At 42.4% G+C, this 16,831-nt stretch overlaps 1 protein-coding gene across 1 annotated transcript in view; it reads right to left on the bottom strand.

Moving 5' to 3' along the window:
* The window catches only part of LOC102830618 (KH domain-containing, RNA-binding, signal transduction-associated protein 3-like), a 225,650-nt gene that overhangs the window by 105,818 nt on the left and 103,001 nt on the right, over positions 1–16,831 (bottom strand). Inside the window, exons 3-4 of the mRNA XM_006830720.1 lie at positions 10,194–10,310; positions 6,406–6,552 (exon numbers count right to left, since the gene is read on the bottom strand). Of these exons, the coding sequence (XP_006830783.1) occupies positions 6,406–6,552; positions 10,194–10,310 (264 nt within the window). The remainder of the gene's footprint in view (positions 1–6,405; positions 6,553–10,193; positions 10,311–16,831) is intronic.

The following is a 16,831-nucleotide window of genomic DNA, read 5'->3' as shown; positions in this document are numbered from 1 at the left end:
AAACCTTTACCCAATTCACAATAAAAAAAAGTTAAAAAAAAAAAAAAAAAGTGGATGGCAATAGATGGTATGGGTGGGGAAGGGAAACTAGATTAATGGAAATGGAACAACTAGAATGGAAATAATGAAGATGCTGACACATCATTAAAAATACAAGCAATGTCACTGAACAAAATGTGTCATTGCTGTTGTTCCGACTCAGAGCAATTCTGTATAGGATTTCTGTGGAGCAGCTGGTGTTTGAAAAGCCAGCTTTTTGGTTAACAGTCTAGTGCTTACCCAACAATGCCACATGTATAGAAATTGTTAACGGGAACCTAATTTTTGTGTAAACTTTCGCCAAAAATACAAGCATAATATTTTTTAAATGGGGTGAATTGAAGCCTAACTTTAAAAGATTGAAAAAGAACGAAAATAGAATTGAAGCAGAAATAAGACAGTTCAACGATTAATAGTTACAAGCTTCAATATCCCACTCTCAATAAAGGAAATCAACGAGACAAAAAAAATCACCAAGGATATAGAACATTTGAGCAATAATTCATCCATACCTGACATTTAGAAAACATTCAATCAATTAACAGGATATATATTATTTCCAAGTCTACAAGGAACATTCTCCAGGATTGAATATATGATAAGTTTTATTAGTGTTCAGATGAAATTTGAAAACTTTAGCTACTGATGGTAGTAAAAACAAAAAGGCCTCAATACAACAACCCAAGATTTCACCTTGACAATGAAAAACAGGGTAAAGTATATCCAATCTAGACAAAAGAAATAACAGACAAATTCATTAAAAATAACAATAGCAATAAAATCAGAGAAAATACAGAAATGCAATTAAACCAAAGTGATTTGTTAAAAAAAATAAAAATTAAAAACTGACAAATTTTTAGGTCAAAAGAACAAGAAAGAGAGGAAGAGAACGCAAAGAACTAAAAATAGGAATGAAAGGGTATCCCTAGAGATACTGCAGAAATGCAAAGGATTATATGGAATAATACAAAAAGTCTTATGCCAACAAGTTAGACAACTTCCATGACATGAACAAATTTCTAGAAAGACATCCGTAACCAAAAGCAAACTTAAGTAGAAAAGCTGAAGGGGCAATCCAAATTCACTGAACTAGTATTTCAAAATATTCCCACCAAGGGAAGGCAAACTCAGGTGACTGCGGTGGTGAGTTCTCTCAGATGCTGAAAGGAGGAATATCTGTCCTCCAAAGGGTCTTTGAGAACACAGGAAGAACTAACTTCTCCACTCACTCTATAAGGCCAGCATTACCTTGATACCAAAGCCAGACAAAGACATCCCAATAGAAGACGATTACACACCAATATCCGTCATGACTAGAGAAGTAAACATTCTTAATATACTATTAATAAATGAAGTCCAGCAACAAAAACATGAGTCAATTCTGATTTAGGGCGACCCCATGTGTGTCCGAGTAGCTCCACAGAGTTTTCAGTGGTTGATTTTTCAGAAATAGACCACCAAGTCTTTCTTCTAGGTAGACTTTTACCTCAGACCTTCCGGGGAGCATCCGAGGACATTAACCATTGACATCATTCAGAGAGAAAACTACACACCCTGGCAAAAAAATCCCATCCTAGGAAAGAGTAAGGTTCATTTCACATTGCAGTACTAATCACACTAGATATACTATTATTAAAGAATCAAGAAGAAAAATCACACCATCATTTCCATAGACAGAAAAGTCATAATATAAATTCTCAACAAATGGTAACAGAGGGAACTTATTCAACATGATGCAGAATATAAATAAGAAAGTCTACAGCTAATATCATACTGAATGGTGAAGACTGAATCTTTTCCTCCTAAACGTGTGGACAAGAATGTTCATTCTCACTGTGACTTTCAACATTGCAATGAAAGTGCTGGCTAGAACAGTAAGAACAAAAAAAAAAAAACAAAAACAAAAGGCATACAGATTCAAAAGGAAGATGTAAACCTGCATTTGAAGACGACATAATCTTATGTGCAGAAATTCTAATGCTTTCATAAAAAGCATTTTAAAAAACTAGAACTAATAAACATATTCAATAATGTTGTAAGATATAAGATTAGTATATAAAAATCAGTTTTATTTCTAAACACAGCCATCTAGAGTCCTGGTGTTTTGCTATATGGTAACCACAAGATCATCAGTTCAGACCCACCAGCAAGTCCTTGGAAACCCTATACAGGGTCATTGTGAGTCGGATCCGACTTGAGGGCACTTAACAACAACAACAAATAACCATCTTAAAATGAAATTAAAAAACAAACAAACACAAATAACTCCATTCACAGTGTCATCAGAAAGTGTGCAATATTACAAGTCAGTTTAACAAAACAAATGCAAGACAGGAACCCTGAAAACGATAGCAATATGGAGGGAAATTAAAGAATGTTTTTAAATAACGGAGAGACATTTCATGGTCACAGACTGAGAGGCTCAATATTAAGATGATAATCATCCCCAAATCAATACACAGATTCAATGTAGTATTTCTCACAATCTCAGGAGGCTTTCTGCAGACATGGATGCAGTGATACTGAGTTTAATGGCCATGCAAAGGGGCCAGAATAACCAAAAAATGTTGTACATAGACTAAGAGGCAGTCATTCAAACAGAACAAGAGGATAATGAATAGTTTAAAATCAGGAAAGGTGTGTGCCAGGGTTGTATTCTTTCACCATACTTGTTCCATCTGTATGCTAACAAATAATTCAGCTTCTCAGATGAATTATATGAAGCATGTGGCATTAGGATCAGAGGAAGACTCATTAGCAAACTGTGATATGCAGATGATACAACCTTGCTTGCTATACTTACTGATGAAGATGAAAGACCGAAACCTTCCATATATAGTGCACCTCAATGTAAAGCAAACAAAAATCCTCACTGCTGGACCAATAAGTAACATCATTATAAATGGAGAACATTTGAAGTTGTCAAAGACTTCCTTTTGCTTGGATCTAGCATCAGCACTCATGGAATTAGCAGTCAAGAAACCGAAGGATACATTGCATTAAGCAAATCTGCTGCACAAGTCCTCTTTAAAGTGCTGAAGAGCAAAGATATCAGTTTGAGGACTGAAGTGTGCCTGACCTAGGCATTGTATTTTCAGTGGCCGCATAAGCATGTGAAATCTGGACAATGAATAAGGAAGATCATAGTAGAACTGATGCATTGAGTTATGGTAATGAAGAAGAATGTTGGAAGGACCCCGGATTGCCAGAAGAATAAATGAATCTGTGTTGGAAGACGTACAGCTGGAATGCTTCTAATTTTGTTCTTGTTTTCAACATTCTTTTTGTTATTCTGGCCCCTGTTGCAGCAGTTTTTGAATTATCTATGACACACTTTTACTGGCGTGTGATGTTAATGATACTGGACCTATCATTTTTGCAGTCCATTGGATTGCCTCTCTTTGGAATGGACACAAATAAGACTCTTCCTATCAGTTGACCTGGTTGTTGTTAAATGCCATAAAGTCAGTTTCAACCCATAGCAACCCTGTGTATAGTTTCTAAGGAGCAGCTGGTGAGCTTGAAATGCTGACCTGGAAGCTCAGACCGACTTTGCAGTCCAGCACATTAACCCACAGCGCCACACCAGGACTCTGTTGGCTAGGGAGCTGTCTTCTGAATGTCTTGTCATAGATGCATGAAACTGCATCAGTTGGATTCAAAGACTTCAATTTGTATTCCATCAATGCTTGGAACCTTGCTCTTTGCCAATAACTGCAGTGCACGTTGGATTTCTTCCTTCAGTATCATTGTCTCTTGGTCACATGCTACCTCCTGATATGGTTAAACATTGACCATTTCTTTCTAGTACAGTGTCTATTTGTAGCCTCCATCTACTTTTGATGCTTTCTGCATCATTCTATATTTTGACCATGGAGACCTTCAATATTTCAAGTCAAGGCTTGAATTTTTTCTTGAATTCTTTTAGCTTGAGAAATATTGAGCATGTTCTTCCCTTTTGGTTTTCTAACTCCAGGCCTTTGCACATTTTGTTACAATATTTGACTTTGTCTTCTAGGGTTGTCCTCTGAAATGTTCTTTTCAGCTCTTTCACTTCCTCATTTCTTAAGAGTGCTTGGACAGTTCTATGCTGGATAGCAAATTTCAGTCTCTTCTAACATCCACTTTGATCTTTTCTTTCGTTTCTGTTTTTAATGCTCTTATGCGTTCTTCCTGTATGATGTTCTTGATTTTATCCCACAACTCTTCTGGTCATCGTTCATTAGTATCTAATGCATCAAATCGGTTCTTGGGAGGGTCTCTAAATTCAGGTGGGATATGTTCAAGATCATATTTTGACCTTCATGGCCTATTTTAAATTTTCTTTAAATTCAACTTGAAATTGAAAAAGCAATTAATGGTCCGTTCCACAGTCTGCCCTTGGCCTTGGTTTGGCTGATGATATTAAGCATGTCACTGTCTCTTCCCACAGATGTAGGCAATTTGATTTCTACACAACCCATCTGGTGAGGTCCATGCGTATAATTGCCTTTTGTATTGTTATAGAAAGTATTTGCTATGAGTAAGTCATTACTATTGAAAAATTCTATCATGCAATCTCCAGCATTATTTGTATCACCAAAGCTACATTTTCCAACTATTGTTCCTTCCTCTTTGTTTCCAATCGTCACATTCCAATCACCAGTAATTATCAATACATCTTGATTGCATGTTTGATCAATTTCAGACTGTAGAAGCTGGTTGTTGTTGTTATGTGACATCGGAGTTAGTTCTGATGCATAGCAACCTTGTATAGGGTTTCCAAAGAGCAGCTGGTGAGCTTGAACCACCAAACTTGCAGCTCAAACTGACCTTTCAATCCAGCGCATTAACCCACAGTGCCACACCAGGACTTGAAGTTGGTAGAATTCTTCAATTTCATAATCACTGACTTTAGCACTTGGGGCATAAATTTGAATAGTAGTGGTATTAACAGACAGTGTTGTACTTCAAGACAGACCTTAAAATGTTCTTTCTCATAATGAATGCGATGCCATTCCTCTTCAGTCTTTCATTTCCAGCATAGTAAATTATGGGATTGTAAGATTCCAAATGGCCAGTGCCATTTCATTTCAGCTGGCGAATATCTAGGATATTGACATTTATGCATTCCATTTCATTTTTGACAACTTCTAATTTTCCTACATCCATGCTTCGCACAACCACGGTCCGATTATTAATGGATGTTTATAGATGTTTCTCCTCATTTTGTATTGTGCCCCTTCAGTAAATGAATGTCCCAAAAGCTTTACTCCATTGTTGTTGTTGTTGTTAAGTGCCGTGGAGTTGGTTCCGACTCATAGCAATCCTGCATAGGGTTTCGGAGGTTATAAATCTTTACGGGAGCAGAAAGCCTCATTTTTCTCCCACAGAACAGCTGGTAGTTTCGAACTGTTGACGGTGAGATTAGCAGACCGATTCGTAACCACTATGCTACCCATTACTGCATTACTGTCATGAAAATCAACTCTACTTTGGGGAGGTAGCATTTCCTCGGTTATATTCTGAGTGCCTTCTAACCTGAGAGGCTCATCTTCTGGAATATCCTACAATATTCTTTTGCTATTCATAATTCTTAAGGAGCTCTGGTAGCTTAGTGGTTACAAGTTGGGCTGCTAACTTCATGGTCAGCAGTTTGAAACTACCAGCAATTCTGTGGGAGAAAGATGAAACTTTCTGCTCCTGTACAGATTTACAGCCTCGGAAACCCTACGCAGGGTTGCTATGAGTCGGCACTGACTCCACGGCACACCACCACCACCACCATTCCTAATTGTTTAGCTTTCCAGCAATATACATCTGACAACGTTCCTCTGCTATTCGTTAAGTTTCCAGTGGCTAAACATTCAGAAGGAGTCTGCCTCTCCTTCTTCCTAGTCTGTCTTAGTTTGGAAGCTCAGCTGAAGACTGTCCACTATGGGTGGTCCTTGCTGGTATTTAAAATACCATTGGCATAGGTTTCAGTATCACAGCAACATGCAAGCCACCACAGTGTGACAAACAGACAAGATGAGCGGTAGAACACAGTGCATGGAGCATGGAAACTAGAGGTTTGTCATGTTTTCATGTCACAAAAAAGGTCAGGATTTGACAGCCCAAAATCTGAATTGCACTGAGTTCTACAAATTAGGAGCCGTGGCACCTGAGCAGGATTACTTACCCTTGCTAAAAGGAGCACCTTGTCTAGAAAGAAGGAACAATTCAGAGCCATTCACAGGGACAGTATGGGGCCTCTGAGATCATGCCCGTGAAGCTCTGTAAAGGCCAAGGCCTACACAAGTTACAGTGAACAATACCAAGTATCAGGGGTGACAGTAAAGACAGGCCTGGGAAGTACAAGCTGAGTATCCAGAAATGTTTACTAACAGGGATGAGGAACTTCTTGATTTCTTCCAGAGCATGGCCCATCCGGGCGTATGCTTCCGCTGGCGGGGCGAAGACTTCTATGAGGACGTGGAGGTCGTCGTTGAGGTGGAAATACTTGGCTTCTCCACTTTTCCTCAACTCTTCCTCCTGAAGAAAAAGCATGTTCAAAATGTGTCATTGTGAGAGAAGAGAAAGAAAATCTAACTACCTAGGCTTACATCGCCATCACGGAAGATTCATATTAGCACCAAATGAAACCCCACAGGGGATGTTACAGATAGAAACATGACCCTGCCACCTCACAGAGCCCTGGTGGCACAGTGGTCAAGCGCTCCGCTGCTAACGGAAGTGTTCCAACCCACGGGAGAGAGATGTGGCCGTCTGCTTCCAGAGAGATGGCAACCTTGGAAACAGTTCAACTCTGATCCAGAATGGATGCGACAGCAACAGCTTTGGGCTGTCTCAATGGCCTCCTAGAGGACCCTGGCCTGTGAAGAGGCCCTCTGTCTGCCCCTGCTGAGTCCTAATGCTCCTAAGCATTCTCCTCCCCCACTTGCTCAAGCACCCCAGTGGCTGCACAGGCCTCCTCCTGTGTCTCCAACTGGCCAAGACCCCACGCTCACCAGCTACTTGCTACGCTGCACTCCTGTGAGGTTGCCACCAACCATTTCCCACCAAGCTCCAACACCTCCTTTTCTCACCTGCCCATTTTCTGTGCTCCCCCACCCCTGAAAGGTAACTATCAAGGAGCAGAAAAACCATCCTGTCTGTGCTGTGTTCTCCATGCTTAGAGAGAACTTTGCATACAGCATATGAGGAGCCCTGCAGGGAGCACGCTGGTTAGAGCACGCTGGTTAAAGCACGGTAGTTAGAGCATGCTGGTTTAGAGCATGCTGGTTAGAGCACACTGGTTAGAGCATGCTGGTTAGAGCACACTGGTTAGAACACACTGGTTAGAGCATGCTGGTTAGAGCACATTGGTTAGAGAACGCTGGTTAGAGCACACTGGTTAGAACACACTGGTTAGAGCATGCTGGTTAAAGCACACTGGTTAGAACACACTGGTTAGAGCATGCTGGTTAGAGCATGCTGCTGCTAACCCAAGGGCAGAGCCTGATTCTAGCAATACAGTTATACAGTACTGTCCGAGAGTACGTTCCGAGAGAGGTGTCCCAGAATGTGCACACTGGCCCTCTCAACTATCTGCTTAAAAGAGTGAGAGTGAACTTGAACTCTGGCGGACAGAGTATCTACTACCAGCGGGTACTGCAAGAAACAGACTCCCAGAGAAGGCTCAGGACTGTGAATCTGTACTTTAAGGCAGCCAGGATCAAACAATAGAGCAGATGGGACCCTAGTATATTCCACAGAAGATGAAAACATGATGCTTCATCTTTGGTGAGGTTCTTCTGAAGGTTTAACTGATGGACCAGGTGGCACAGTGAGGCCTATGCGGTCTAGAGACAAGCGGACTTCTGGTCCTAAATCACTGACAGGTGGTTCAATTGACTGTAAATCCACAATTCTGGCCCTTTCCCCAGATCTTGGGCATTTGGCAGTGGTGGTAGTGTGCAACTGAGTTGGTTCCAATGCATAGTGACGCCTGTACACCGTTTCCAAGGCTGTAAACCTTTACAGGAGCAGAAAACCTCATCTCTCTCCTGCACAGCGGTTGGTAGATTCAAACTACTAACCATGCAGTGAGCAGCTCAGCTCATAATGCACTGTCAGGGCGCCTGTCTTGGCATTTGGATGGACTATGAATGATCCTCCACCTACAGAGCCCCCAGACTGATTCACTTGCCTGTGGACTGAGGGCAAACAAGCTAGGAATGCCCCTAAGGGCTCCGAGTCCAGAGGACTGGAGGGCAGCTGGTACATGGTGTGGCAAAGAGCCCCCAGCATGTAAGGAAAGTGGTTCCTGAACAGGCAGTCTGACCAGAAGCCAAGAGGACCCATCATAAAGGATGTCAACTGGCCTCATTCCCACCATCTCAGGGCTATTGTCAATGGACCCTCGGTGCCAAACTCTATGGACTCAGGAGCCACGTGACCCCTGGCAGTGACAGACGTGACCCCCTTTCTCTGCGGACAGTAGGGCAGACAGTCTAGGGAAGCAGCTAGTTTCTCTGCTTCCTCTCAGCTATGGAGCCTTCGCTGACGTTCTGCTCGCTCTCACTCAATGCCACAAAGCATTGCTGCTTATCAAGAGACACCTTTACTAACAAGCAACACAGAGGGGACACAGGAATCCTGACCCTGGGTTTCACAACTTGTATCAAGTACCCCATATACCGGGCTTGACGGAATGTTAGAGTGGCTTGTGGCAAAACTTAAGGTGGTTGGATGGGCCTGCCTACAAGATAACTGAACGCTCCCTAACCTGTTGTTGTTGTTAAGTGCCACTGAGTAGGTTCCAATTTTCAGCAACCCTGTACTAGGTTCCCGAGGCTGTACATCTTTGCAGGAGCAGAGAGCGTCATCTTTCTCCTGTGGAGAAGCTGGTGAACTTGACCCACCAATCCTATGGCTCATAGTCCAGTGCCTATCCTATGGAGTCCACCATGCTCCCCACTTTCTAATATACTGACTAATGTGTTTCCAAATTCTCCTACTGTCAGAATATCTGAGTCCAGGGAGCCAAAGCATTGTTCACATTTGCGACAGTAATGCTCACTGTCTCAGCCTACCACCACATTCAAATCACCTGGAGCACCTAGGGAGAAGTCTTTTTGAGGTCCCACCCACAATGCATGAGATGGCGGCACGGTTATGCCTCTCACAGCTGGGGTGGTAACCACGGAGTCTTAGCCGCTGAGTTCATGACATTGTATATTGAACTTCTCTTCATCCGTCTGGGGATATGCTCAAGTTCTCAGAAACTCTTGTTTTTGTGACGTCTAAAGAAGGAAAATGTTTCGGGTTTTCTATCATCTCTCACAGGGCTTCAGGGTGACATGCCCGTAAAAAGTTTCACACAGTGCCAACTCACAGTCGTTGCTCAATATAGACAAAGGCTGGCTATTTTTATTACAAAGGCTATCATTTATATGGACATTTTTGTGAGCAGGTTGGATTCTGTTTAAATAACCATCATTGTTCAACATTTCATGCTAAGTGACCAGTGGGCATGAACTTGGTTCTCAGTAATGGGAATCTTTCAAAGCAAAAGAACAAATTCAAGTGACAGCACATTATAAAATATGACAGGTCCCGTCAAATGGGGCATAGTTAAGAAAGTGGGCCACAACATTTACAGTAAAGGTAAGCTATGTTACCCAGAAGGCAGAGAATTTTCTTATATCCAATTAGAACAACTAGCTGCCAGAGTACTGAGCAATCATTATAATATTTAAATTTATTTTAATAATTTAAAAACATACACACACTATCAAATTAAGGGCAAAAAGAGGAAATCAATAAACATGCATGTAACTTCAGCTACGTGACACACACACTCAGGAAGTATGTAAATCCCAGTGATGATGACCATGGGGGGTGTGTACCTCTCCTCAGAACAGTTGTAATATGGTCCTGCTTTCTACAAGACTCAGACATGGAAGGGTTACAGTTTCATTTTTTAAACGAATCTAACAGTTTCAGATGCAGGCTCAAGATCCTATTCTGAAACTGCCCACCACCAACACATCCCTCAGAGTACCCTTTTCACATAACTTCATTTGAGGTGCTAGTTGGCTCTGCCATAGCCCAATGTGTGAAGACAGCCTTGAGGTGCACCATCACACACCCTGAGGAGAACAGTAGCCATGGTCTAGAATGAAAGTTACCTTTGCCTTGTCCCGCATGGAACCTTTTCCAAGGATGGACATTTTTGTCAAAGTTTCTTCCTGTAAACGCTTCAGAGAATTGCCACGTGGACCCAAAAGTTTCCCCACAAAGTTGAACTAGGAAAAAACAAACAAACCACAACTTGTAGCATTCATCTCTGAGAGTGATTTATGAGCCGTGAATGTTCGTGCATCACACTGTGAGCCAGCCTGCAACAAAGGGTAACAAACTACAAAAACAACATTCAGAAAAGCATCTCTTTCCTTAGACTCCTCGCGTCAGCTATGGTCTACAGTTTACAAATTGTGAATGATGTTAGTTGTTCAGAATTCCTAATGTGTTATCCTGACCATATCAACAAACAGTGAGTATTAAACAGAAGGAGTGCTGGGCTAGGATGGAGGGCAGAGAGAATGACGGCAGGTGAACTGGTCATATGCGTACCTGAATTCTCCTACCTGCTCAATGCTTACCCTGGGATTGTCTAGCAGTGGACTGAGAGGAGCTCTTCAGCATGCAGTGTCACAAAATGGTTCTAGGACAACAAATCCAACCCTCTCTTCCTCAATAACTAGCCCTGGGAATGTGGACAATTTATGTAACCTAGTTGCCTCAAGTTCCTTATATAACAAACAAAGGGTATGGCCTCCGAATCCACAGCACTAAGGTTTAAAGTCTAGACTATCAAGTTGCCAGCTGAGTGAGTGGCCCTGGGAAAATTACCTAATATCTGTGTATCTCAGTTTCCTCATTTATAAGATGGGAATCAAAATATGACCTACTGCCATAGTTCTGGTCTGAGGATTAAATGGTCAGTATACATAAATCTCAATGTAAAGAAAGCATTTTGCTTAGATCCAAGCATCAACATTCAGGGAAGCAGTAGTCAAGAAACCAAAGGACATTTTGCATTAGGCAAATCTGCTGCACAAGACTTCTTTAAGGTGTTCAAGAGCAAAGATGTCAGTTTGAGAACTAAAGAGTGCCTGACCCAAGCCATGGTATCTTCAATAGCCTCACATGCATGTGAAAGCTGGACAATGAACAAAGAAGACCACAGAAGAATGATGCATTTGAGTTATGGTGATGGAAAAGCATATTAAAAACACCACTGCCAGAAGACCAATCTGTACTGGAAGAAGTACAGTCAGGATGCCCTTTAGAAGCCAACATGGTTAAGACTTCATCTCTCATAATTTGGATTTGTTATCAGGAGGGACCGGTCCCTGAAAAGGACATCACGCTTGGTAAAATGGAAGGCCAACGAAGAAGAGGAAGACCCCCAACCAGATGGACTGACACAATGACAACAACAATTGGCTCAAACACAACAATTGTGAGCCTGGCACAGGACTAGGCAGGGTTTTGTTCTGTTGCACGTACGGTCACTATGAGTTGAAACTAACTCGACTGCACCCAACAACAATACCATGTAAATCATTTTGAGCAATGCTTGCTTGGCATGTAATAAACACTCAGTAACTATTATCTTGAATGAAAGATGTATTACGAACTTCACACAACTGTTAGGTGCTTTATGATAATAAACTTAAATTGTGATTACTTCTTGGTCCCAAATACAGAAAGGATTTGGTTTACCAAGACTATTTCCCTAAGGCAAGCATCTTCCTTAGATATTCGAATCTCATGTAATGGCCACATTGATAACTAGCTCTCCCGTGATCTACGCCACTGCTGTGTTGTTGTGGTTTTCATAGAAAACTTTCCCTCAATGTAGCTTTGTTAATTAATATAATTTTCCTGGAATATGAAGTTCATACTTTAAAAATCAAGATGATATTTTGCTCCTTACCCACTTTTGATTTGATTAGTCTTCAGCCCAAATTCATAGACTGTCTGCTGGCCCTTGACCGATGTGTAAGGTGAGGGTTGGGCCCACATCCCCACAGAGCCCTTTCCTATTGCTGTGGCTGCCTGAAGGAGCAGGTGCTGTGAACAACAGAGATCAAGTGTTCCTGCAGACGGGAGCCCTGTCATACTGGCTTTCACATGGACACTCCCAACACCCAATCTCACCATTACATTGTTGTTACTGTTAGGTGCCATCGAGTCGGTTCTGACTCACATCCACCCCACGCCCAACCCAACGAAACACCAGCCAACCCTGTGCTATCCTCACTAATGTTGTTTCAGCCCATTGTTGCCACCGTGTCAGACTATCTGGTTAGGGGTCTTCCTCTTCTTTGCTGACCCTCCATTTGTCACACACAATGCATTCCATTTCTTTATCTTTCACTATAATAGCAGCAGGAAAAAAGTTCCCTTGATGTTCAAACTTCTGTTGCTCAAGGGCCGGCTGTATATGAACTTGTTTATATGTAATTATTTCTTAACTCGGTTTTTTTTTTTTTTAGCAATTTCTTAAATATAACAATGGCATTTACAGAAATATTAAAAACTACTACTACAAAAAGAAAGAAGAAGTCTATAACCTGAGTCACCCATACTTTATTCTTACTTCTTGGGGGAAATCTACTTTCAAATCTGTTAACTGTTTCTTCTAGTATTTCCGAGTACCCTTTTCTCCTTTCAACTACACAATGATTTTGATATTTCTTACTTTGTAGTTTTAGATGAACTTGATACTATGTTTAAATTTTTGATTTCTTGTTGCACCTTCTTAAGGCGCCCTGCTAGTGCAGTGCATTTATGCATTGGGCTGCTTACCGCTAGTTCAGCAGTTCAAATCCACCAGCCTCTTCACAGGAACCCTATAGAGGGTTGCTATGAGTCAGAACCAACATGATGGAACAGAACAACAGTGCCTTTTTATACTTGCTACATTTTATACTCACTGTATTTTATTTACAGCGATGTTACATTACTGATTCTTCTTGGGAACTTTTTAACAGTTTTCCCTCCCAGTCTTGCAGCTTATAGTGTCTACTTCTTCCAAAAGTCTTCCCTTTCTAGCTCCATGCTGTGTGAGTTGGTCTCTGTCTACACACTGGGTTCCCCGCCTCTGAATCGGGTCTTTCTCTGCTGGCTGCCTGTTCATAGCAGCAAGTAACTCCATGCAACACTGATTTGAAGTCTAGTTTCATATGTGAGACTGAGCATTCAATATGCATCACTCTCAAAAACATGGGTGCTGTTGTTAGAAGCTGTCGAATCCTTTCCGACTCACGGCGACCCTATGCACAACAGAACAACATCCTGTCCAGCCCTGCGTCATCTTCAAAACTGTTGTTACGCTTGAGCCCACTGCTGTTAGCACTGTGTTGGTCCATCTCCTGGGGGGGGGGCCTTGCTCTTTTTCGCTGACTCTCCACTTTACCAAGCATGATGTCCTCCTCCAGGGACTGGTCCTTCCTGATAACACATATTCAAAGTACAAGAGATGAAGCCTTGCCATCTGGCTTCTAAGAAGCATTTTGTCTGTATTTCTTCCAACACAGATGTGTTTGTTCTTCTGACAGTCCATGGTATTACAATGTTCTCGTTCAACAACCTAACTCAAATGCATCAATGCTATATGGTAGCCCAGGTTGTCTTCATCAGAAGCTACTCCTTTAACAGTATCACGAATTCATTTCTTGTAGGACAAGCAATTCCCTGGAGAGGAATTCCCAAATCTCCCAGGAGGAGTATGAGCTTGGCTACCAGAGAACTGGCAATCACCCCATTGTGCATCTCAGTGTGCCATCTCACCTCAGCCCTTAGTATACCTGCAATCCAGGAGCCCACAGCTTCTGATTCAACCCCTTTAGGCAGCAAGGGTGGTGAGCAGGGGAGCTCGCCTGGCTGTTTCAGCTGAGGAAGCACACCTAGCCGTCTAGCTGTTTCTCACACAAGCTTTCTGCCAACTCTCCTCTTTTCAATTGTACCCGATAAATGCACGGTCATGATAACCGGTGTATACAATATCTGAGCCTTCCCCAAACTCACGAGCAGCTTTCTGGTTGGCTTGCTCTTGACCCAAAAACTCAAGAGTTCTGCTTTCTCTGGCTTCCCAAACCATCACCATCTATCCATTCATTTTGCAGCATAGTGGTTACAAATCAGGTCAGCAATTCGAAACTACCAGCTGTTCCGCAGAAGAAAGATGAGGCTTTCTGCTCCTGTAAAGATTTACAGCTTCAGAAACCCTGTTCAGGGTCACTATGAGTCGGAACTGACTCCACGGCACATAACCACCATCACCACCACCACCACCACCACCACCACCGAAATTTCACTGACTCTGTTGGTCTGTTGTTACCTCTCCCTTCCACATTATTTTCATGGATTTGGGCAGAGTCTGTTTTTATTCCTTTATATTCACTATGGCCGAGATTCAAAGATGGAATGGAATTATGTGCATGTGGCCAATTACCTGTATTTACACAGCATTGCATTACAACTTTAATATTCCAATATTTCCCAGTTGATACTAAGATTTCATAAATTAATACTGGCCTCAAGCACCTAACTGGATCCTGAAGGCCACAGAGTGGTAACACCCATAGACTACTTTACTAAATATTATCCCAGAGAAGTCCTACCTATGTGGCACTGTAGGATAAGCACTGGACCGTAAGGTTGGTTTGAACCACAAGGTCGGTGGTCCAAACTCACCAGCCACTCCTTGGAAGCCTTGCACAGGGTTACTCTGAGTCAGAACCGACTGGATAGTGCTTAACAACAACAAAAACAGAAGGTCCTACGGTGGTGGTGGATATGTGCCTTAGAGTCTGTTCCAACTCATAGTGACCCTAAAAGTGGGTGCAGGAGAGCTGTAAATCTTTGTGGGAGCAGAAAACCTCATCAGAGTGGCTGGTAGACTGTTCAGCAGCCCAACTCTTAACCCACTATGCTACCTGGATTCCACACAAGAAAGAAACCATGTTTGTATGATTTTATATACTTTTAGGGATTTTTTATCTCCATTCAACTTCTACTAATCTCCTATGGAGTCCCGGTGTGGCACTACGGGTTAATGCGCTGGGTCCCAAGATCGGTGGTTCAAGTTCACCACAAGTCGGAAATGACTCAGTAGCACATCACAACAACAGCAAAGTCCCCCGATAGAGTCCTGGTATGTGATTGTTGGATAACCGCAGGATTGCTGATTGGTTCAACTACCAGATCAGTGTTTCAAGTTAACCAGTTGCTCCTCAGAAACCCTACACTGGGTCATCATGAGTCGGAATTAACTTGATGGCACTTAGCAACAAGTCACCTGCACGAGTCCTGGTGTGGTGCTGTAGGACAAGTACTGGACTGCTAACTGCAAGGTCGGTGGTTCAAAGCCACCAGTCACTCCTCCCAAAGCCTACACAGCATTACTATGATTTGGAATTGACTTCACAGAACTTAAAACAACAGTCAGCTATTTGAATTCTGGTATGGAGCTATAGGATAAGCACTGGACTGTTAACCACAAGGTCGACAGTTAAACCCACCAGTCATTCTTCAGACACCCTATATAGGGTCACTATGAATTGGAACTGACTTGATGGCACGTAATAACAACAACACGGGTAACAATTGTCACCTACTGGAAGGAACCCTGGTGGTGCTATAAGATAAGCACTGGACAAGGTCAGCAGTTCAAACCCACCAGGAACTCCATGGGAGAAAGACCAGGCTTTCTGTTTTTGCAAACATTTACAGCCTTAGAAACCCTATTATCGGGCCGTTAGGAGTTGGAGTTGACTCGAAGGGAGTGGATGGGACTCATCCTAATGGCCCTAGTGGTGCAGCAGCTAAACACAAGGTCGTTGGTTTGAACCCACCAGCAGCTCAAGGGAAGCAGTTCTACTCTGTCTACTGGGGCACTGTGATTTGGAATTGAGTCAGTGGCAAAAGGTTTTTTTGTAATCACATACTCACAAAAAAATAAAAGTACATAAATGTCAAGTTCAGATACATAAAATGTACATGAATGTCAAATCAGAGCTACTCTTATTGCCTGCCTTGTTGTCATACGTCACTTATTAGTTCAAATTCCCCGTCAAATTCATTCTCATGAGCCTCCTGAATCCTGGGGGTCTAGCGCATGAATAAAGGAAATGTGTAAGATCAGTTGGTAGACTGTGCCCCCCACACCAACCTAAGTTGGTGAGTCAAGAACTGAGGTATTTAACTGTTGTGGCCATAGGTCATCTTACTGCAGACACAGCACAGTGGAACAGCATGAATGTGTCCTGTCCACCAGGTTAGGTAAGGATGGACAGGCCTCATGAATGCACACCGAGGACTTCAGAGCTGAGCCACTGTCACGGCCCCACGCTTGACCCGGTCGGTCCTCACCCCAGCAGGGGCGTTTGGGAATGTCCAGCGTGCATATGGCTGCTCCAGTGACTGGGAGTAACTACTGCCATATAATGGGCAAAGGTCTAAAAAGTCCTATGTTACAAACAGATGTGACTGTCCTTCACAATAAAGAATTGTCCTGCATAAAATGGCGATTTTATTGGTCAAAGAATCCAGGTCAGAGAAGAACCTTGGTTATTTTTGTTCTCTCAGACTGGAACCTGCCCATCGCTCAGTTTACAAGTACAATTTCTCCATGGATCCTAGAAAACAAAACAAATAAACCAATGACCAAAAAAAAAAAAAAAAAAAAAAAAAACCTAAAAAACTGAAATCAGAGCTGATTTGATCCAGACTACTTCCGGCGACCCCTGGGTGA

This window comes from Chrysochloris asiatica, unplaced genomic scaffold (genome assembly GCF_000296735.1).
Source record: "Chrysochloris asiatica unplaced genomic scaffold, ChrAsi1.0 scaffold00001, whole genome shotgun sequence".
NCBI lineage: Eukaryota > Metazoa > Chordata > Mammalia > Afrosoricida > Chrysochloridae > Chrysochloris > Chrysochloris asiatica.
Note: the sequence above shows the minus strand (reverse complement) of the source record. Positions and strands in the feature narration are given on the sequence as shown.